General features: G+C 34.8%; 1 protein-coding gene across 2 annotated transcripts; it reads left to right on the top strand.

Moving 5' to 3' along the window:
* Positions 1-1,106: 1,106 nt before the first annotated feature.
* Positions 1,107-24,920, top strand: MIOS (meiosis regulator for oocyte development; the record flags this gene model as incomplete). 2 transcript variants are annotated; one of them, XM_084229677.1, is made up of 10 exons in its annotated part: positions 1,107-2,414; positions 2,740-2,827; positions 4,545-4,799; positions 6,767-6,936; positions 9,099-9,164; positions 9,777-9,935; positions 20,460-20,612; positions 21,792-21,996; positions 23,604-23,733; positions 24,824-24,920. In XM_084229677.1, 10 exons carry the CDS (start codon positions 1,107-1,109, stop codon positions 24,918-24,920), a joined length of 2,631 nt encoding a protein of 876 aa, XP_084085803.1. The 2 variants fall into 2 exon arrangements, with proteins under 2 accessions (XP_084085803.1, XP_084085804.1); XM_084229678.1 differs by lacking the exons at positions 9,777-9,935; positions 20,460-20,612.

Raw genomic sequence — 24,920 nt, forward strand, 5'->3', positions numbered from 1 at the left:
AACAAAGGCAGTTTCAAGATATATAGCTAGTAGATGTCAGAGCTAGGAATAGAATTCAACTCTGCTGAATACATTCCAGTGTTTAGTCTGCCTTATAGGGCTTTGTCCTATTGAAAATTGAGGAAGAGACCCTCTGTCTTACTATGGGCATTGTAACTGAAATCTCCAATGTCCATAGGGTAGCCATGTGTGGCATTTATATTAAAATTAAATAAAATTTAAATTTTGCATTATTCACATTTCTAGTGCTTATTATTCAACATATATCTAGTAGCTACTATGTTGAATAGTACAGGTATAGAATATTTCTATCATTGTAGAAAGTTCTGTTGGATAGTGCTCCTCTAAAGTATTGCATAGGAACATAATTTCATAATTCTATGTTTATCCCCTTCAAAGAGATGATACTTATTAATCTGCTCACCACACTGAAATTACTTTATATTTTAGCCCTGGAGTTAAGTTAAAGGTATAATAACAGTGTAATTAAGTTAATTGATCATGGGAAATAAAGCCAAAATTGAGTCCTCAGATTCCTACCAGCTCATCTATTAATAAGTATTGTTGAATGGGATATTACTGAACAATCAAAAAAGACAAACTCATGCCAAGTGCTGCAACGTGGATGGAACTGGAGGGGATTACACTAGCCTAAATAAGTCAGAAGGAAAAAGATAAATACTGGATGCTCTCACTTATATGTGGAATATAGAGAAACCAAACAAAGGTCAAGAAAAAGTTAAAACTAGGAAGCTGACCATAGATCTAAGGCATATAGCAAGGGATGAGGAGGGAAGGGGGTCAAAAGGGAGGAAAGGACACAATAATATTGTCATGGTTCACGGGTGATAAGGTGGCAGGAGCACTGTGGGGACTACAATGATGTAAGAAAAAAATAATAAAAAGGAAAAAATATATTGTTGAATTCACAGAAATTAAACGCATATAAATGTTTTGGAAAATAGGGTACTTGTATAGAAAATTTTCTAACTTTCTGAATAGTTTATTCAATTTGGAATTGTATTTGTTGACATTTTTTAACTTTTTATTTTTAAACAGTTATCAATGAATGGACTTGACTGGATGCTTTGAGCACATCAGTAAACATGAGCGGTACCAAACCTGACATACTGTGGGCACCACACCAGGTTGATAGATTTGTTGTCTGTGACTCAGAACTGAGCCTTTATCATGTGGAATCTACTGTGAATTCAGAACTCAAAGCTGGATCTTTACGTTTATCTGAAGACTCTTCAGCTACATTACTATCAATAAATTCAGATACACCCTATATGAAATGTGTTGCATGGTATCTCAATTATGATCCTGAATGTCTCCTAGCAGTTGGACAAGCAAATGGTCGAGTCGTACTTACAAGTCTTGGTCAAGATCATAATTCAAAGTTCAAAGATTTGATAGGAAAAGAATTTGTTCCAAAACATGCACGACAATGCAATACCCTTGCATGGAATCCATTGGATAGTAACTGGCTTGCTGCTGGTCTAGATAAACATAGAGCTGATTTTTCAGTTCTGATTTGGGATATTTGCAGCAAATATACTCCTGATATAGTTCCCATGGAGAAAGTGAGACTGTCAGCAGGTGAAACTGAAACAACATTGTTAGTAACAAAGCCACTTTATGAATTAGGGCAGAATGATGCATGTCTCTCTCTTTGTTGGCTTCCTCGCGACCAGAAACTTCTCCTTGCAGGTATGCATCGTAATCTAGCCATATTTGACCTTCGGAATACAAGCCAAAAGATGTTTGTGAATACAAAAGCTGTTCAGGGGGTGACAGTTGACCCATATTTCCACGATCGTGTTGCTTCCTTCTATGAAGGTCAGGTTGCAATATGGGATCTTAGGAAATTTGAGAAGCCAGTTTTGACTTTGACTGAGCAGCCAAAGCCCTTGATAAAAGTAGCCTGGTGTCCAACTAGGACTGGCTTGCTTGCTACTTTAACAAGGGATAGTAATATTATTAGATTATATGATATGCAGCACACACCCACTCCCATAGGGGATGAAACTGAACCCACAATAATTGAAAGAAGTGTGCAACCTTGTGACAATTACATTGCTTCCTTTGCGTGGCATCCAACAAGTCAAAATCGAATGATAGTTGTAACTCCCAACCGAACAATGTCTGACTTCACTGTTTTTGAAAGGATATCTCTAGCCTGGAGTCCAATTACATCTCTAATGTGGGCTTGTGGTCGTCATTTGTATGAATGTGCAGAAGAAGAAAATGACAATTCTTTAGAAAAAGATATAGCAACGAAGATGCGCCTTAGGGCTTTATCAAGGTATGGACTTGATACAGAACAGGTGTGGAGAAATCACATTTTAGCTGGAAATGAAGATCCACAGCTCAAGTCTCTCTGGTATACTCTGCACTATATCCTTTGCTTTGTGATTTTTTTTTGAGATAGGTAGAAGTGATCTTAGAGTTTGCTTTTGGTCAGTCTGTCAATATGCTGAATGTCTTATATAGAACTGCAAGTTACATAATATGAAAATTACAAAGTAAAATTGTTTAAAACTTGATTGTGTAGGAGAAAGAAAATTACATCTCTACAATAGAATAATACCAGTGTATTTTTTTTTAACCAATGTATTTTATTTCACACTGATGCTTACTATGAATTGGCTCTAAATGCACACACATTTATCTTTAAAATATTTTATTATGCTTCATTAATAGTATTTCCTATGCATTTAAATACTTATGAAGCAGTATACAGAAGACATGGATCAGAAATCTCCAGGCAACAAAGGAGCATTGGTTTATGCAGGAATTAAATCAATTGTGAAATCATCTTTGGGTAAGTAAATTCTATTTTATTTTCTGCAATGTGTTTATAATTATTGTAGTCTTATTTTTTTCCTATAAAATTTCATTTTTTCAGGATAATGTACATAAATATTCTTTTTATTTCTGATTAGATATTTTAATAAATATTTTTGAGTTTAATGAGCTAAATTATTCATTATTGATTTTATATCTAAGATCCTATTTCAAGGGAGTCTTTATTCTTTGACATGTTGACATACTAAATCTTTATTATTCACTGTTACTTCTTTTTAATAACTGCTTTGAAAGGTAAATCATATGACTTATAGGATCTTGGTTGTTAGTTTGAAGTTTATCATACTATTTTCCCTTTTTGTAGACTCAAATAGATTTCTAATAGAGACCCCTTTTTATTTTGTGGCCTAAATACTTTCGCTTAGCTATCTGATGACAGGGTTTATAAAACTATGACATTGAGTATGGCCTTATCTAAATGAAAATTACCTAAAATAGTCCTTGTTGAATGAATGTATGAGTTAATGTAGGATTGGAGTTGATATTTACTGACAAAATGGTAACCTCAATTCTACAGTTTTATTTCTCAGGTTTAGTTTTATCTCTTCCTTTGTTTTGCTTCTTCATATAACACATATGAGTGAAATCACCCAGTATTTGTTTTCTTCCTTCTGACTAATTTCTCTAAGAACAATCCCTTCTAGTTCCATCCATGTTGTTGCACATGGCAAGATTTAATCTTTTATTTATAGCTGATCATTATTTCACTGTGTGTATATAATTCTATATAACTGTAGAATTCTGTGATATTGGACATTCTTGCTACCTAATTTACTTTATTATGAAAAATCTTGTTAATATAGCCAGATAATTATGTAATGACATTTTTGATGTTAAAATTTCCTAGAACATTTATGATTTTGAGTTGTAATTAATAGTCCTTAACATGCATCTTTGTTTTACCTTTATTTGGCACTAAGTATCATCCTTAGTGAAATCATCCTGCCATTAGGATCAGCTGCCTTGATTGCAGTCTAAATAAAGCTGTAAGAATTATTTAGATTTCTTATGAATAAAGAATGAGAATCAAAGATCTCCTGATTTATTGAGGGGATAAAACTGTTCAGACCATTCTCATTATGTTAGCTTTAGTACTTAGACTTTCAAAATACCTTACTGTTTATGATCTCAGTTTTTCATATGAATGTATGCATACATACATACATACATAGAAGGAGAAATAGAAGTGAAGGAAAGAAAAGAGTGAGCATTATTAATCTCAAACCCTGGGATATTTTTGAGTAATGCAGAGAAGATACTTGCTCTTTTAGGAATTGGAGAATAGATAAGAATGAAAAACAAATTAATAAATAAAATATAGGAGCTTAATTTAATACAAAGGGAAATAGAGGGAACACTGGTAGTTAGATAATAACAGGTGACACCCTATTTTAGATTAGGTGGTCAAGGAGACTTCTCTGAAGCAATGACTCAGTCCATCAACCACTCACTCTTATTTCACTATGATAAGATTTATGATGATTTAAGAAACTGTTGTATTTAGTAATAGGTAAAATATGTTTTAATTGTGGCATATTTTATTCTTATGTTAATTATGGGTGAAAAGTTAAATATTAACCTGATATTGAAGTCATTTTCTGTAAAACTGACTTCCAAGTATATTTCAAAAAGCAATAAAGAATCAATTAATACAAAAGTGTTTTTCTTTTTAGGAATGGTGGAAACCAGCAGACATAATTGGAGTGGGTTGGATAAGCAAACTGACATTCAGAATTTAAATGAAGAGAGAATCTTAGCTTTACAGCTTTGTGGGTGGATAAAGAAAGGAACAGATGTAGATGTGGGGCCATTTTTGAACTCCCTTGTACAAGAAGGAGAATGGGAGAGAGCTGCTGCTGTGGCTTTGTTCAACTTGGATATCCGGCGAGCAATCCAAATCTTAAATGAAGGGGCGTCTTCAGAAAAAGGTAGGAAGTTAAATTCTTAGACACTGGCATGCCAGTTCATAAATTCCTTTAAAGAAAGATGATGCTAATTTTCAAAAACTCTGATCAGTATTTTTATGTGAATTCTAAGCAAGAAAAATTAGCAAAGTTATTATGTTTATAAGCATAAATATTAGTACATTCCTTTTGTTTATGCTTCAGTTTATGTCTGTAAAAAAGAAAATATACCTGTTATTTTCATACTATTATAAGGAATACTCAATTGTTTTCATTTTCAGTATGTCTTTTTCAAAAAATTGTTCACCTACATTCTAAAATGATTTTTCTTGGAGATTAGGATTATGTCAGCTTGCAAGCATTTTGATGGCAAACATTTGAGTGTATTTTATTTATACTTTTTGATGATTATTGATTGACTTTTATGGAACGCTGAGTAAATCATGCATTGATCTGCAAAAATGCTTCTACTTGACTTTGATAATTTCAACTTAGTGTCCAATTAATATTTTTTTAAAAAGAAGAAATAATAAAATGTGATAAACAAATTTATTTTTTCTTATCAGGAATATTTCAATTGAAAATACCTAAGGTGTATATAACTAAATTTTTAAATACCTCACAAGTTATTTCTGAGTATTCAGAATACTTAATTCTTATTTGCTGCTTCATTATGATATTATTATGGTTCTGTTGTATCATAGAGAAAAATATAAAATTAATTTATTTGCAGTCTAAAATTTGAAAAGCAAATGTTTTGACCAAATTGGCTGGTTTTCCTTCACTTTTGCTGTGAATTGTCTTCTCCTTTTGAGAGTACAATAGAAAATATGTGGTGGTGAAAAAAAGAATTGATATTTAAAGTCAGTTTAATTATAATTTGCTCTAACCTAGTACATGATGTTTTCTTGTCATGCGCACCTAGAAAACTTGGTGTAAAATTTAAACACCCATACAAACACTAGGGGAGAAGTATTTTTCCAGTGATTTCAGTAACTTGGTTAAGAACTGAAGGAAATGTTACTCCAAGTCAAATATTCTTTGGGAATAAATTGTTCTAAGCAGAATTTAAAGAAGATATTCCTTTCTGTTTAATGTTAAATGACTTGAAATCTAATTTAATTGATTAGGCAGAGGAAGCAAGCACAAAGTAATTGAGGAATGACCAGGCTATTAAGAACAGAAAGTAGGAAATTCTGTTTTGTTTGAATGGGAAAAAAAAAAAATGATTCTGATTAAGAAACAGAGCAAGAGAACTTCTATAATAAAATAGAGAAAATAGTTAAGAGTAAAAGTTAAACATGAATTTAGTTTTATCTTTTGAATCTAAACTTATGTCAAAAGGTTAGCTAACCAAGTGCTGTCAGGGTAGCAGCTTACCAGTAGCTAAAAACAGGTGCTTAAAAACTTTTGGTAACAATGCTTTGTTGCAAATGCATCCAACTACAATTCTGTAGTAAATCTGATAGTCTTTTGTCCTAGAATAAAAACTGTATTATAATAAAAATGCTGAATATTGGCTTTCGGTACTTTGCAGTTAAATCATATGTAAGTATGGGCATGATTTAGGAGTAGGAAAACAAAATGATACTGAAAATTGCTGTCCTGGGTTACTAGTAGCATTTTACTGTCAATGCTTTGAAATATTTCAATATAAATTAGCTTGTTGATAAAACTGGCAGAATTCTGATAGAATTTGTTTCCTTTAGTTCCAGTACCATACTGTATAGAAACCTTCCTGGAATGAGAACTTAAAAATTAGAACATGTGCTAGTCCTGTAAAGGGTTTGCAATATGGGCAGAAGTTTCATGAGAATGGGGATTATTGCTTGTGGTCCTTGCCACATTTTCCAGGCTGAGTCAAAACCTTTTGGTTGTGGCTTATTTGGGGGTAACACTCACCCTCTGATCTTTATTGATGGTTTAAGAACTGTGAAAGAAGATATTAAGCTTTTGATTACATTGATCAACTAACTGTTTTTAATACATAGGTGATCTGAATCTCAATGTGGTAGCAATGGCTTTATCAGGTTATACAGATGAGAAGAACTCCCTTTGGAGAGAAATGTGCAGCACTCTACGATTACAGTTAAACAATCCCTATCTGTGTGTCATGTTTGCATTTCTAACAAGTGAAACAGGATCTTATGATGGAGTTTTGGTAAGCTCATTTCTGCCTCAGAGGACTTTCTTTAATACTGTTTTTTTTTTTTTTTAACCTAACTTTGTTAAAATGCTCAAATGTTTGTAACATGAAGTATTGTTGTATTTTCATGTGTATCATTCAGAATAAAATATCTCAAACTTTTTTTTTGAATAGCTTTTCTTGAATGTAATTCCAACCTAGAATTTGTTAGGTAATAAGCAAAATGAGCTCAGTTTCTAAAAATAGTTTTCTTAATATGATGTATAGACATGGGGGGAATAGATTTTTCCTTTATTGCAAGATCTAAGCACTAGGATTCTGGAACTACATAAACAGAAATTCTATTTTGAAATAAAAGTTTTGAAAAGTATGTGTGTGTTTGTGTGCATGTGTATTTTTTGTGTGTTGTTTTTGCTTAAGTTAACCAATATGGATGGTCAGTTATGGTCAGGATGACCATCTATCTTGTATGAGTTAGCATTGGTCATTTTTAGAAATGTTCCAGTTTGGAAGATCAGTTATATGGTCATATTACCTGTAGTGAACTATTTCATTTTTTTCATTACTTGTTCTTTTCATTGTTTTTTCTCTCTTGCTTTAATCTTCTATAATCGTATCACCAAATAGATGCTTCATTACAGATTGAGGAAAGAGAATAAAATGATTTGATATTTGCTTATTAGTTTCAGTTATTGTGTTTTAAGTTAATATCACAACTTTCTTTCCATTGTTGTTAGGCTCCTTTTTGATAATAAAAAGAGCTTCCTAGGGCCTCCCTGGTGGTGCAGCGGGTTGAGCCCTGTGCTGTGAAGCTGTCCGCAGCCTCTGCAGTGTGGGTTCAATCCCGGCCGGCCGGTGAGAATCCCACATGGTGCGGCAGACCTTTCCTGTCGTGCCCGCTGCTCCCCTCATCAATATATTTCGGTTGTCTGCCTGTTCTGCTCCCTGCTATGTCTCTGGTGAATCCTCTCACCCTCCTACACCTCTGGCCTGTACCCTAGCTCTTGTATATAAATAAATCTTTAAAAAAAAAAAAAAGAGCTTCCTAATATGGAACTTATTTCTATGTCTGCTATTTCTTTTAAATAGACATTCCTTGGACATTGGATTTAAATGTCAGTCCCTAAGAATTTGTAAAAACATGTTTTGAGATAGTTTAATGAAAACTTCGATGTTAGTAGTATCTGTTTTGGCAATTTCTTAGTTTATGCATATCCATTACTTTTAATAAATTATGATTGATGTTTTCTAACCACTTCAAATTAGTATCCAAGAATGCATTTTCTATCATTTTTACTGTCATTACTCTTCTTCGTTAAGCAGAACTTTAAATTTTTCTTCTTGAAGAAATAAAGTGATCACATTCAGGAAGTTGTAGAGAATAATGCAGACTAGAAGTGAATTGTTCAGATTTTAAGTTGATAGGGAAGTGTATTATTTAAATATTACATTTCTGTATTTTAAATTAAGTGAGCTGATATAAATGCCCTTCTTTTCATATGCCTAATTTTGGACTATTATATAAGGGATGTTTTGAATACAAAGTTTACATTTTTAAGCTGTTTCAAGAATAGATCGAATTATACTCCATATATATTATTATAGGTAATGGTACTCTTTACAGTAATCTAGTGAAAAGTACAGAATGGGGAAATCAGTGTGTCCAGTGTTTATAAACCTTATTTATAAGGTTTGTTTCCTATTTTAGCTAATTGTATTTAGAACATGTATTGGTATTCTTTCTAAATTCTATACTAGATATCCACAGTGGTATATTCACTGGTCATTTACATATTTCTTAGACTTACTGATTAACTTAGCAACTAAAGATTTCTTCATGTTCCCCACATCATACATGTTCCATGTATGATGGAAGGAATACACGGTGTCTTAAATTTAATAAACTTTACATCTTATATTTTAAACTGGAACTTTTTAAAACTGAACTGGTCATTATTTAAGAGGTAAATATTTATAAGGATAATCATCTTAGCACTGAGTTTCCTGAGAGTTACCTTAAGAAAGGTGTCTTAGGTGATCAATTACTACCATTATATGTACAATAACTTATTAATACATTTGAAAACAAAATTTACATATTAGGTATATAAAATACTTAGTCTTCAAAAATTAAGATCTCACAGCACCTACAAGTAACTTGCTTTTTTTTTCTTCAGTATGAGAATAAAGTTGCAGTACGTGACAGAGTGGCATTTGCTTGTAAATTCCTTAGTGATAATCAGGTAAGAACTGGTTTAATTCCATGTTTGAAGTGATTACTATTTATAGTCGCTGAATCAAACTAATTTTTATGTATAAGTATGTATGAGATTTATATATATATACACACACACACACATACACACATATGTGGAGAGAGAGAAATGCATATAAACAACTGGTAATATAATATGCTAAGTACAATAAAAATTAGAAAGTGCTAGAATATAGAGGAATCTTACTTAGAGCATGAGGTAAGATAAAGTTTGGGAAGACCACACAAGAGATAATTATTTTTGATAATGTTGAAGTTCCCTTCTCATTCAAAGTCTATGATTCTATTATGTCTTTTAGCAGACATAAAAACTTAGCATAATAATGAGGAGAGTTCTCTTTAAAGTAGTAAACCCGCTATAGTTTTTTTTTTTAATAAAATAGTTATTAAAACATTTTAAATGATCATTGATGGTACATCATAATTTATAACAGATGCATACTTCCTAGATATAACGATCACAAGGACTTTTGTTTTAAAGTGTTTTCCATTAACAAAATTCTTCAAAGTAGGGAAGTTTTGAAGTACAAAATGTATAGAGAAACTGATTGCTTCGGAAAAATCACTTTGAATTTTCCAGTTAAATAGATACATTGAAAAGTTGACCAATGAAATGAAGGAAGCTGGAAATTTGGAAGGAATACTGCTTACAGGCCTTACTAAAGATGGAGTGGACTTAATGGAGAGTTACGTGGATAGAACTGGAGATGTCCAAACAGCAAGTTACTGCATGTTACAGGTTAGTTCAATGTGGTGGCAGCTTAAAGAAAAAACAGGCTTAACCACCTCCTGTAATTTTTTCCCTCATTGAATGGGTTCTTTGCAAGATGTTTAACTTTGTATCTTTAGAAGGCATTTAGGATCTTTATAAGACTAACTTTTATCTAATCACTTGACCTGCAGAAGACGTATTCTCTATGGCTCTTGGGTTAGTTTTTTCCTTTCCCTTTGAGAAATGTCAGTCTTGAATGTGTGTAAAGTTCAAGTGGAGCTGAGAAACCTCTCTGCACTTTCTCCAGTTGACAGAATTACCTGTTCTATAGAAGAGATCCCCTTTCCCTGACCTGAATTACTATTTCACTTGAATTGCAAAAGACAAGTTCCATGGGAGAAAGGGTGCTTTTCTATAACATGATGCAGCATTTTTCTTACTGAAATTAGATTACTTTTGTTCAATCAAATTTTCTTGCTGAAATGAGATTATATTTGTTAAAGTTATATGACTCCAAATTGCAAATAGATTGGTGACCTCCTAACATATTTACAAAATATATTTAAAATGCAGGCAGTAAATAATTGAATCTTGCTTTTAAAAAATCCAGTCTTTTAATTGTAACATTTCCATTTATTTTTATTTTTATTTATTTTTTAATAATAAATTTTATTTTTATATTCCCCCATACAATTGCAAACGCCCCATTCTGACCCCAATCCTTCCCCTCCCGCACCCCTCCCCAAAAAGTGTCTCTGGTTCATAGTTTTTTGTTGATTTTGATTTTCACTTTCTTATATTCATTTTCCTGGTCCCTTATTTAAGTTTTCTAGATTCCTGCTATGAGTGAGACCATCCGGTATTTTTCTTTTTCTTTTTGGCTTATTTCGCTAAGCATGATCCCTTCCAGCGCCATCCATGTTGCTGCAAATTGCATGTGTTTATCTTTTTTGAATGCTGAGTAATATTCCATGGTATATATGTACCACATCTTCTTGATCCAGTCATCTATTTTTGGGCATTTGGGTTGTTTCCAAAGCTTAGCTATTGTAAACAGTGCTGCTATAAACATAGGGGTGCAGGTGCTCTTTGGAATTGATGTTTCTGTGTCCTTTGGGTAAATACCTAGGAGTGGAATTGCTGGATCATATGGAAGCTCTATGTTTAGTAGGTCCAGAAATCTCCACACAGCTCTTCATAGTGGTTGGACCAGTTTGCACTCCCACCAACAGTGCAGAAGAGTTCCTTTTTCTCCACACCCTCGCCAACATTTGTTGTTGCTAGTTTTTTTAATATGTGCCATTCTCACTGGTGTGAGATGGTATCTCATGGTAGTTTTGATTTGCATTTCCCTGATTACAAGTGATGTTGAACATTTTTTCATATGTCTGTTGGCCATTTGCATTTCCTCTTTAGAGAAGTTTCTTTTTAGCTCTTCTGCCCATTTTTTGACTGGATTATTTTCTTTGTTGTTGCTGAGTCTCATCAGCTCTTTGCAGATTTTTGTGATCAGTCCTTTATCATTAGTGTTGTGTGCAAAAATGTTCTCCCAGTTGGTGGGGTTTCTCTTTGTTTTTGTTATTGTCTCTTTTGCTGTGCAGAAGCTCTTTAATTTGATGTAGTCCCAGCTGTTTATCTTTGTCTTCACTATCACTGCTTTGGGTGATGTGTCTGTAAAGATGTCTTTGATGTGCAAATCCCATAGTGTTTCGCCTATATTTCCTTGTATGTATTTTATGGTTTCAGGTCTTATGTCTAGTTCTTTAATCCATTTTGAGTTGATTTTTGTGTATGGTGTGAGGTAGTGGTCAAGCTTCATTCTTTTGCATGTAGCGACCCAGTTTTCCCAGCACCATTTATTGAACAAACTTTCTTTGCTCCAATGCATAGTCTTTGCTCCTTTGTCAAAGATTAGTTGACCATAAAACTGTGGGTTTATTTCTGGATTTTCTATTCGATTCCATTGGTCTGTATGTCTGTTCTTGTTCCAATACCATGCAGTTTTGATGATTATGGCTTTGTAGTATAGTTTGAAGTCTGGGAGTGTGATGCCTCCATTTCCTTCTTTTTTTTTCAGTAGAGCTTTGGCTATTCGGGGTTTTTGGTGATTCCATATGAATTTCATCAATAATTGTTCTATTTCTTTGAAGAATGCCATTGAGATTTTGATTGGAATAGCATTGAATCTGTATATTGCTTTTGGTAGGATTGCCATTTTAATAATGTTTATTCTTCCAATCCATGAGCAGGGGATGTCTTTCCATTTCTTTGTGTCTTCTTCTATTTCTTTTAACAGTGTTTTATAGTTTTCTTTGTATAGGTCCTTTACCTCTTTTGTTAGATTTATTCCCAAATATTTGATTTTTTTTGTTTCAATAATAAAAGGGATTTTTTTTTTATTTCTTCTTCTTCAGATTTATTGTTTGTGTATAGGAAGGCTACTGACTTTTGCGTGTTGATTTTGTATCCTGCCACTTTACTGAATTGATTGATGAGTTGAATTAGTTTTTCTGTGGAGATTTTGGGGTTCTCTATGTATATTATCATATCATCTGCAAATAGTGATAGTTTGACTTCTTCTTTTCCTATTTGGATTCCTTGGATGTCTTTCTCTTGTCTTATTGCTCTGGCTAGGACTTCCAGTATTATATTGAAAAGCAGTGGTGAGAGTGGACATCCTTGTCTTGTTCCAGATCTTAATGGAATTGCTTTCAGCTTTTCACCATTGAGAATGATACTGGCTGTTGGCTTGTCATAGATGGCCTTTATGATGTTGAGGTATGTTCCTTGTATCCCAAGAATTTCAAGGGCTTTTATCATGAATGGGTGTTGCACTTTGTCGAAAGCTTTCTCAGCATCTATTGATATTATCATATGGTTTTTATATTTCTTTTTGTTGATGTGTTGGATAACGTTGATTGATTTTCGGATGTTAAACCATCCTTGTGCCCCTGGAATGAATCCAACTTGGTCGTGGTGAATTATCTTATGGATACATTGTTGGATTCTGATAGCTAAAATTTTATTGAGGATTTTTGCATCAGTGTTCATTAGGGAGATTGGCCTATAGTTTTCCTTTTTTGTGTTGTCCTTGTTCGGTTTTGGTATTAGTGTAATGTTGGCTTCATAAAATGTGTTTGGTATTGTCCCTTCCTTCTCAATTTTTTGGAAGAGTTTGTGAAGGATAGGCACTAATTCGTCTCTGAATGTTTGGTAGAATTCATTTGTAAATCCATCAGGTCCTGGGCTTTTGTTTTTGGGGAGGTTTTTGATTACCATTTCAATTTCGCTAATTGTAATTGGTCTGTTTTGGTGTTCTATTTCTTCTTTATCTAGCTTTGGGTGATTGTAGAGTTGTAGGAATTTGTCCATCTCCTCTAGATTGTTGAACTTGTTTCCATATAACTGTTCATAGTAGTTACTGATTATTCTTTTGATTTCTGCTGTGTCCGTTGTGATTTCTCCTCTTTCATTTATGATCCTGTGTATTTGTGCTTTCTCCCTTTTTTCCTTTGTGAGCCTGGCTAGGGTTTTGTCTATTTTATTTATTTTTTCAAAGAACCAGCTCTTGGTTTCATTGATCTTTTGGATTGTTTTTTTAGTTTCAATTTCATTTATATCTGCTTTGGTTTTTATTCTTTTCTTCTACTGGTTTTGGGGTTTTTTTGTTGTTCTTTTTCTAGATCTTTGAGCTTCGAGATTAGGTTGTTTCTTTGAGTTCTTTCTTGTTTTTTGATGTGAGCTTCTATTGCTATATATTTTCCTCTTATTACTGCTTTTGCTGCATCCCATACATTTAGGATATTGGTGTCCTCCTTGTCATTCAATTCAAAGAATTTTTTAATTTCTTCTTTGATCTCCTCGTTAGTCCAGTGGTCTTCCAGTAGTGTGGCTTTTAATCTCCATGAGGTAGGATAGTTCCTTGCCTTCTTTTTATGATTTATTTCTAGTTTGATGCCTTCGTGGTCAGAAAAGATGGTTGGTATGATTTCAATCTTGGTGTATCTGTTGATGTTTGTCTTGTGCCCCAGTATGTGATCGATCCTGGAGAATGATCCGTGTGCGCTTGAGAAAAATGTGTACTCCGTTTTTTTTGGGTTTCGTGTTCTATAGATGTCTGTTAAGCCCAAATGCTCTAGGTCCTTATTTAGAGCTTTAGTTTCTTTACTTATTTTTTGTCTTGTTGATCTATCCATTGTTGATAGTGGTGTGTTGAAGTCTCCCACTACGTATGTGTTTTCTCTGATGTCTGTTTTCAGAGAGGACAACAGTTGTCTGATATATTTTGGTGCTCTTTCGTTTGGTGAGTATATGTTAATGAGTGTTATTTCTTCTTGAAGTATTGTCCCCTTAATCATAATGTAGTGACCATTGGGGTCTCTTTTTATTTTTTTAAGTTTGATGTCTGTTTTATCTGATATAAGTATAGCTGTTCCTGCTTTCTTTTTTGGCCCATTTGCTTGTAGGATTGTTTTCCATCCTTTGACTTTGAGCCTATTTTTATCTTTTGTAGCTAAATGTGTTTCCTGGAGACAGCAAAAGGTTGGGTTTTGTTTCTTAATCCAGGCTGCAACTCTGTGTCTTTTTATTGAAGAGTTTAGTCCATTTACATTTAGAGTTAATATTGATATGTTAGCATCTGTATTTGCCATTATGTTTGTCTTTCCTTTGATTTTATTTATATATTCTTTTAATAACTTTTTTTTTTTTTTGGTCTTCTTTCGTTGTTATTCGTCCCTCTGAGGTTCTGGCTTTAGGATTCCTTGTAGTATTTTTTTGGAGTGGGGGTTTAGTCATAATGAAATTCTGGAGTTTCTCTTTGTCTGGGAAGGTCCATATTCTTTCTTCATGGAGGAAAGAGAGCTTTGCGGGATAGAGTATTCTTGGTTGGCATCTGTTTTCTTGGAGTCTGTTGACTATGTCCCTCCACTCTCTCCTTGCCCGTAGTGTTTCTTCAGAGAAGTCTGATGTCAGCCTGATTGGTTTTCCTTTGAATGTTATCTGTTTCTTCCCTCTTGGCAGCTTCATTATTTTTTCCTTGTCCTGGATTCTTGGGAGCTTTACTATTATGTGTCTTGCTGTGTTTTTCCTTTCGTCGTGGAAGTTTGGTGTTCTTCTGGCTTCTTGTATATCAATTTTCAGCTCCTTCTTCGCATTTGGGAAGTTCTCTTCAATTATCTCCTGGAATATTTTCTCTGTTCCTACATCTCTCTCCTCTCCTTCTGGAATTCCTATAACTCTTATATTTCCTTTCCTCATGGAGTCAGATAGTTCCCGAAGTCTGTCTTCATTCTTTTTCCTTCGTACTTCTCTTTCCTTTTCTGTTTTGGTTCTTTTTATTTCTGTGTCTTCAAGAGTACTTATTCGTTCTTCCATTTCATCTATTCTGCTTTCATTGCTTTTCCCAGAGTTCTTTAGTTCCTCCATTAATTCTTTGATCTCCTGCATTTCTTTTACTTCCCTCTTTAGGGACTCAATTTCATTCTTCTGACCATTGTTTTCCCTCTTTAGGGACTCTATTTCCTTCTTCTGATCTATCACTTTTTTAATCATGCAATTTTAAATTCTCTTTCTGGAAGGCTCAGAAGTTCTTTCACGTTGCTGTCGTTGCAATCTGGGGAGTGGTTTTCTTTTTGTGGTGTGCTTCTTTCCTGAGGAGTTGTTAGGTTGCGTGTGGTTCTTCTACTCCCTACTGTCTGTTTTCTAATTTGTCGTATGCGTTGGGACACTGTGTTGCTCGGACTGACTGGCATCTTGGGTGAACTTCTCCGCTCCCCTCTGGCTCTTCCAGGAGCCATCTCTGTCTTCTGGGGGAGCTTTCTGCTGGTTTTAGGCAGTTTTTACTGAAGAAATGTCCCTGTTCTCAAATGGCGAAGCGGGATGCAGTCCCTGCGCCTCCGGTTTCAGGCACACTCTTCTGCGCACCCGATCTGCCCTGGACGTGGGTGCCTGCTCCCTCTGTGGGCTCAGACTGCTGGTCGGTAGGGGCCTGGCGTGGGCTAACTTCCCGGCTGGCCACTGGGTCCTCCAGAAGCCTTCTGCCCTTTTCAAGCAGTCTTAAGAAATTTCCTGTTCTATGGGGTGTTAGTGACTTTTTTTCCTGGTCGCTAGGTGGCGCCAGAGATCTGTCCTATTGTCCTTGGGGGGCTGTTTTTCGCCTCCCCCCACCCCGTGGGACAGGGAACAGAGCGGGAATGGTAGGGTACACCTCAACAGCTTTGGGGTGCTATGTCTGCCTTGTGCCCCACCGTCGTGGAGAACCCACGCCCCGAATTTTCGTGCCCCGGGTCTCAGTTCAAAGCCCTCAGTTCCAGGACGCGGGCTGTAGCCCAGTTCAGTGGCACGGGAATGGCGCCTTTTGCACTGCTCCCGTGCCTGGGCGCCTGGTTCCTGCTTACTCAGGGAGGGACCTTCACCTCAGTGAGGACCTCTGTGCGTCTCCCCGCAAGCCTAGGTCGCAGGCGCGGGGACCTGGGCAGCCGCGATCCAGGTCTGCATTTGCTTTTCAAGCGCGCCAAGCGCGCCGCTTTTCCGCGCAAGCTTACCGGCAGCCCTGGCTGTGTGCGCGTCTCCCGGGGTCTTTGATCTTCTCTAATGGCGCCCGGAGCTGTTCGCTCACCGCCGCGGCGAATCCTGCAGGGTTCGCCTCAGTTCCCTTTCACGGGGTGTGGTGGCTGCAATAGTTCCTTTCCACTCACAGTCCCGCTTGCCGCGTCGTTTGTTCTTGTTGGCCGTTTTGGTTTGTTGTTTTCCTCCTCTCTGCCGGTCGGAGAGTGCCGCCTCTGTGGGCGGGGGAGGGGAGCAGGGTTCTGAGCTTCCCTCCCTTCTAGTCCTCTTTTATGGCCACTTTCTTCTTCGGGTAGTTTGCTGGAGTCACCCGTTTATCTTCCGTGTCCCAGTTCTCACTGGGACCTGCCGCTTTTCCTCCCTATTAACTTTTTTTAATGGGAGATCTTACTCACAGCGTCTCCTCGCCGCCATGTTGCTCCGCCCCTCCATTTATTTTTATAAGGTCAAGGTTAAATCTACCATCTTGCTATTTGTTTTCCATTTTGTTTTTCCTTTTTGTTTCACTTCTCCTTTTCTGCCTTCTTTTGGGCTAGTTGAATATTATATCAGAGATTCACTTTATTTTATCTATTGCCTTTTTAGCTTTTCTCCCTTTTTTTTGGAAGTGGAAAATTTAAATTTATTTATTGAGGTAACAATAAATATGATTCACAGGTATAGGTTCACATGTCTTCAGATATATGTTGCCACACACTATACCCACCAACAAGGTACCCGTTATCTTTTCAAAAAATGTCTGTGCTAGGTTTAAGAGTGTGCATCTGCAATTCAATAATATACATCCATAATTCATCATTCAGCCTTTTACCTCCTTAAACTTCATACATAACATGTTTTCTATTTCAGCCTTTCTCCTTTTTAAATCACACTTGATGCTGCTTTTTGCTCCAAAATTCATATTTCACAAATGTTAGAACAATTGTAACATTTAGTTTTATGTAAATCCAATTACTCATCCATTTCCTCTGACTGTTGTCATATATTTTATTTCTACATATGTTAGAAGTTGTAATTTACAGTGTTAATATTTTGCTTTGACTAGAAAATTGCTTTTTATTTAAAATACAAGATGAATAAAAATGTGTGTTCACTTGTTTATTTACCCCTTCCTAGTACTGATTATTCCTTCTAGTATACCCAAATTTCATCTGATATCATTGTTTTTTGATCTTTCTCTTTAGCATTTCTTATAGTACAGATTTAACAGGGACAGATTCTCAGCCTAATTTTAACTAAAATTCACTCTTGTTTTTCTTGTTTTTGTTTTTGTTTTGTTTTTTTAAGATTTATTCATTCATGCATACAAGAACCGGGGTACAGGCCAGACATGCAGGAGGGTGAGAGGATTCACCAGAGACAGAGTGGGGAACAGAACAGGCAGACTGACTGAAATACACTGCTGATGGGAGCAGCGGGCACAACAGGAGAGGTCTGCCGCACTAGGTGGCTATCTCCCTGACTGGCAGGGATCTAACCCGCCATGCAGAGGCTGCGGACAGCTTCACAGCACTGTGCTCAACCACCTGTGTCACCAGGGGATGCCCCACTCTTGTTTTTCTTAAAACACTTTAAAGATAATTGTTTTATTGTCTCAATTTCCATTAGTTCTGATGAGGACTCAATCAGCTGTTCTTATCCTTCCTTATAATGATTTGTTTGTCCTTGAGCTGCTTTCTTTTTGATTTTCAGTAGTTTAACCTTGACAGCTGTCATTCTTTTTATCCTGCTTGTGATCTGTTAAGCTCTTGCATGTGCAAGTCAGTATTTTTCATCAGGTTTGGGAAATTTTCAGGCGATATTTATTTTTTTTTTGCTTCAGTCTCATTCACTTCTCCTTCTTGGACTCTTACTACACATATATACTAAACCATTTGATATTCTCTCACCGGTTCCTGAGGTGCTCTGTTAATTTATCTTCTATCTTTTTTCTGTTTTTCTGGTTGGAAAATTCTGTTGATTTGTTGAGTTTTTTAAATTTTTTATTTATATATTTTTTACATCATTGTTCATTTGATTTGTTTATTGACTTTTCTATTACCTATTTGGCATTACATTTTCCAGGGAATTCTAAATTTTAGTTGTAATTTTTTAATTCTAGACTCTCAATATTTTAATAGTTTGTTTTCCAGTTCAGATCCTTAACTGTTTTGCAGTTAAGATCCTTAGCAAATCCTTATCTATTCATAATTAAAATACTATTGTATTTTCCTTTTAGTCTTTGAACATATATCTAACTCCATTAACATGTGGGCTATTTTGATTTAGTTTCTACTGACTCCCTGTTTCTTTGACTTTGAACCACATTTACTTTGGTCAGACTTATCTCTAAATTGTTTTCTCTGCAGATTTTGTCAGAGCTTGATTTTAGGTTTTATTGGGGCAGATCTAGAGAAGACTAACCAAACATGAACTGATCAACTTCTTTCTTAGTTTATTCTTACTGCTATGGTAAGGAAAAGAGTGAGACATGAATGTATTTTTCTCTCAATTTTCTTTTTAAACCAGGGATTATAGTCTACTACTTAGTTCTTGATAACTGGTCATAAATAATATTTATTGCCAGATATCTATTTTTTAAAGAAATGAAATTGTCGTTTAAGAGTTCTTCACATATTCTTATAGCTAAGTTTAACTTTGTTTATTGAAAATAATGCCAATTAATAGGCTAAAGATAATGCTCTTTCTGTTTTGAGGGAATGTCTAAAGACAGATTGTCTTTAATAACTGTTATCTATTTCTTCCTTTTTTCAGTACAATGCATGCTGATTTCTCTCTAACATTTTGCTTTTCTATCTGCCCCCCCCCCAAATGGAAGTGAGAAAACTGGGCTTCAAATTGATGCCCTTATCATTTATTGGAGTTAGAGATTTTTCTCTGCTTTCTTCAATATATGAAGATAAGGCATATATCCTGGATATGGCTGAAAGCATTCAGTGAAAGCCCAACACAAGCATAGGTGAAATGTGCACTGTCACCATTTCTAGGGAAAATACAGCTTTATGAAATGTCTTACTGGCAAGAAATAGAAGTTCTTAATGAGAAGAAATCTAAAGTAAATCTAAGGAAAATAAGTTGTTGCTTCTCACTGTGACCTAGGGGCAAAAGAATAAGAACATTTTGGTTTTACTTCTTTTTATTCTAAAATGTTTAGGGTGATAAATACATGTTTTCATTGAGGGCAAGAGAGAGAATACTTTTAATTTTCAGATAATGTGTATACACAAATAGTCTCTCAAGTCACAGTGCATTACTAGATGCAAAGAACTAGGTTCAGGATTTTTTTTTTAATGTGATTGAGTAATTTTGGTGTGTATTTAGACTACATAATAAACAGATTAGTGAACCTATGGGTTTTAATTATTGATACAAAGAATAATTATATCACTTTTGGGTGCATTCAACCAGAAATATGAATTGTTTACTCTTGGCTCCCTAAGTTTAAATAAGAGATAAAGAATTATAATTCCCTGGTGGTATAATGATACATATATTATGTAGTTATATTATTAGTAGACACCAGAATGAAATAAACTAATGGCTGTTACATTCAGTATTCAATTAGGAGCTAACTTTTGGTAAAAAGGATGCCTTATTTTTTCAGATATATACTCAACAAGTTACTTTTATTTATTTATTTTTAAAGATTTATTTATTTATTTATTTATATAAGCACTGGGTACAGTCAGAAGCTCAGGAGGGTGATAGAATTCACCAGAGCCAGAGCAGGGAGCAGAACAGGCAAAGTGACGAAATACACTGCTGAGGGGAGCAGCGGGTGCAGCAGCAGAGGTCTGTCGCACCATGTGGGTCTGTCGCACCGGTGGCCAGGGATTGAACAGGTGCTGCAGAGGCTGCGGGCAGCTTCGCAGCCCAGCACTCAACTGCTGGGCCACCAGGCGAGGCCCTCAACAAGTTACTTTTAATTCTCTGATTTAGCCAGGACATTTTAAACAACTGAAATAATTCATGTATTCTTTTTAGGGCTCTCCTTTAGATGTTCTTAAAGATGAGCGAGTTCAATACTGGATTGAGAATTATAGAAATTTATTAGATGCCTGGAGGTTTTGGCACAAACGTGCTGAATTTGATATTCACAGGAGTAAATTGGATCCCAGTTCCAAGCCTTTAGCACAGGTTAGTACACTGTTTTGGAATCAAATCGTACCATGTACCTATTAGTCCAGCCAAAAAGAAAATGAAGTATATGCATGTTACATTAGGATACATTTAGAATTAAGTTTAATAAATTTTTATTAGCTCATTTGTATACTTTATATTGAATTTCCATTGATGTCTTTATGTATCCTAGACAAGCACTTAGTGCCTGACCTTCCTCTTTTTTGGTCCTGCCATTTCCTAAGAATCATATTAGTGGCTTGAGCTTTAGTTTGAAATTAAGCACAGTACAACAGACCTACAAGATCTTATTCAAACCTCAGTCAACCCTAAAGCTGTCAGAGGTTTTCTAGTACATTCCAGACCCTTTCAGAATCTAAACTATATGATCTTATAATTCCATTTATGTATTAAGTTTTTCTGCCTGCTTTTATATGTAAGAAGGCAGTATTTGCTTTTTTCTTTTATAGTGTATACAATTTAGTTACAAATGAAACTTTTTTTCCCTTTATAGCTTTAGTTTAAAAACTGTATGATCATTTACTACGTAAAACATATAATATGAGATCACTGGCTTAGTTCAGACATTAACTAGCAGGTATATTCTCAATGTGAGCACTGGATGGTGCTGTTTTCTTATTTTAGAAAAGACATTGTATTTGAAACAACCAAAGTATCAGTAAAACTGCATTACATAATTGTTACTAATATATATGATAGATGTTTAAGAGCATAGGAGTTCAGTGTAAAAGCAAAGTCAGTAGTTCCTGTTGTTTTTTAAGTTTTAACTATTTAACATGGTTTTATCCTTAAGTTTTTTTTTGTCTTAGGACCCAAATGTATTTTTTACAAGAAAATTTTGTTCGGGAGATAATATTGCAATTTTGTATTAGAAGTCATAATGGGGTATTTTGTAATTTCCCAGTGTGAACTCTGGGGATCTAATATCTAATCTAATATTTCGAAGTTTTCTATAGATATCAGCGGCATTAGGAACTAAAGAAAGGTAACACAAAGTACTTGAAATAATGTAACTGGAAAGTAGATGTTTTAAATGAGAGCTAGTTACACTTGGCAGATAAGATATTTTGTGACATAAAATTTGAAAATATTACAAAGTAACTTCTTAGGATCAAACTGAGTTTTTGATAATTCCATTATGAGTTGTATTTATTCCTCATTTCATTTGTTTTATAGGTGTTTGTGAGTTGCAATTTCTGTGGTAAATCTATCTCCTATAGCTGTTCAACTGTGCCTCACCAGGGCAGAGGTTTTAGTCAGTATGGTGTCAGTGGCTCACCAACCAAATCTAAAGTCACGAGTTGCCCTGGCTGTCGAAAACCCCTTCCACGATGTGCACTTTGCCTCATTAATATGGGAACACCTGTTTCTAGCTGTCCTGGTATGACATCATTTTATAATATACTTTTCTAAGCTGAAAATTTTCCTACATAATTGAAATAATGTTAATAAAGGACATAATTGAAATAATGTAATTTAAAGACATGAATGAGCTGATGTGCTGGCTTGAAGGTTTTTGTGCCCTCTAATTTATACAAATTGTACAATGAAAATAAAATCTATATCCATGATCCAGGCAATCACACAAATGCCAGCTAATGTAAAATTCATGAAAAAGAGTTTAAGTATTAAATAACTTTATAAATTAGACCATATTTTTATCCCTACTTCTGCTAAGAGGAGTTCCCTCAAAACTAATATGTAAAAGCCAGTGTGCCTTCATCTGTTAACAAATACCGTGTATGTACAAAGAGCTTTTGATAGTCTCAAAACACTTTCATACTTCCTCTTACTTCATCTTCAAAATCTACCTGTGAAATACACAGAAAACATATTAACCTAGAAGTCAGGTCCCTTTACTTCAAGATTTTGATGCTGCTTCTGCTATATTTATTAGTTATTTAGTAAATAAATAAATTGTATATGTGTGTGTACATACATGCATATATAATGGTTAGATATTACACTTATTGTTTACTGTTTATAGTAAACAAAAAAATTTGCAAACACAGAAAAACCTCAAGTAGATAATTAGATATAGTGTATATAATGAATCATTTATATAAAAATAATTTAGCTATTTCCATAACTTGATAGTGTGAAAAAAATTTTAATTAAAAACATTTGCGTATTTGGCACACAAGTATAATGAATAATGAACTGGGTATGGTGTCAGAATGCCTGTTTTATTTTATTTTACTTATGGTTTTTATATTTGTTCAGATGGGAGATTAACCTCCAATTTTCCTTTTTTTTGAAGATTTATTTATTCATGCATACAAGAACCAGGGTACAGGCCAGATGCGTGGGAGGGTGAGAGGATTCACCAGAGACAGAGCGGGGAACAGAACAGGGAGATCGACTGAAATACACTGCTGAGGGGAGCAGCAGGCGAGACAGGAGAGGTCTGCCGCACCATGTGGGCTTCTCCCTGGCAGGCCGGGAATTGAACCCCTGCTACAGAGGCTGCGGACAGCTTCACAGCTGCGCTCAACTGCCTGCGCAATCGGGAAGCCCCAATTTTCCTTTTCATATCTTTGGCTTTGTTAACAATTGTATAAACCTCATGAAGTACATTTTGAAATTTCCCCTCTCTCCAGTCTTTGAAAGAGTTTATAAACAGGTAAATTACCTATCCCTTCAATGTTTGGTAGAATATATCCGCAAACTGAGTCTGGTGGTTTTGTTTTTTTTTTTTTTTTTTTGTGGAAAGATTTTAAACTGCTGGTTTCTTCTCCAAAGTTTTCAATTAAGATTGCTTTATAGTGTTGATAATATATATTTTTTATTTTTATTAGCTATTAAAAGTGTTGGGAAATTACTGCATTTATTCAGTATTTTTTTCAATTTAAACTAGATCCTGGCAATAAACTTGTTACTTCAATATGATGTGATTTGTGTTTTGACATAGTTTTAGAAATATCTTTTAAGAAACTTGTAATAAAATACAGTGATGTAATGAAGATGATTATTTTCTTTAACCCATAGGAGGATCCAAATCAGATGAAAAAGTAGACTTGAGCAAGGACAAAAAATTAGCTCAGTTTAACAACTGGTTTACATGGTGTCACAACTGCAGGCATGGTGGGCATGCTGGACATATGCTTAGTTGGTTCAGGTAATCTGCACATTCTTTATTAATAGGCTTGGAATTAAAGGAGATAAAATATATGGCCTATTAAGTAGCTCAGGTCTATGTAGACAGAGGATGAATTTCTTCTTTATTGTCAACTTGAGTTAACAAATGTTGTATTAACATTCTATCTGTGATATCCTATATAATTTTAAGCTACAACATTAATATTTTTAAAAGATGGTCAGATATTATTATGGTTAGTGTTTGAAGTTTTATTTAAGTTTATTTTTTAGAGGAGAGGATATATCTACCTTTTTTTTTCTTTTTAAACAACTGTCCTATATACACTTGACCCTTCAACAATACTGGGATTGGGGTGCTGACCCTTGCACAGTTAAAGTTTACATATAACTTTTGATTCCCCCCCAAACTTAGTTATGGTTATCCTTTGGTATCCTCAGAGGATCGGTTTTAGGACAGTCTCTTACCCAATTCCAAAGTCTGTGGATGTTCAAATCCTCTATTTTCGGCCTTTCTCATCCTTAGGTTCTGACATCTGCAATTGTTGAATTGTAGAATGCAGAATCCAGAGACAGAAAAATAATACTTTTATAAGTGTGGATACATGCTGTTTAAGCCCATGTTGTTGAGGGTCAACTATATAATATACATTATAAGTTATAGAGTACCTATGAAACCAGTACATTAGCTGTCTTCTCAGTAGGCTTGTTTTGTAACTTAATTAAGCATTTCATGCAATGGAGAGCCTGAAGACCATGTTTAACTTTTACTTTGAATTGTGTCAGTGGCTTTATGCTCCTGTCATTATAACTTTCACATGTTGGCTTTAATTTAAACTCTGAGCACATCCTATCACCTTCATATCTGTGAATGAGATATCTTGTTATATATTTAGAAAGTAAGCTGTTCATTTTTCAGTCTCTCTTTTTCCCCAAATCCAGTTTGGCAATCATTTCTAATTTAATGCTTTTTGTATTTGGGTGTTAATTTATGTATTTTTTTTTCAAATGACATTTTGATAAATTGTATTATAGATACAGATAGGTATATAAATAAATGTGCATGTGTATGTATAATTTAGATTTTTAACTGTTACTTTACCTGTTTTCAGGGACCATGCAGAGTGTCCCGTGTCTTCTTGTACGTGTAAATGTATGCAGTTGGATACAACAGGGAATCTGGTACCTGCAGAGACTCTCCAGCCATAA

The sequence above is a fragment of the Talpa europaea genome, assembly GCF_964194135.1.
Source record: "Talpa europaea genome assembly, chromosome: 3".
Classification (NCBI taxonomy): domain Eukaryota; kingdom Metazoa; phylum Chordata; class Mammalia; order Eulipotyphla; family Talpidae; genus Talpa; species Talpa europaea.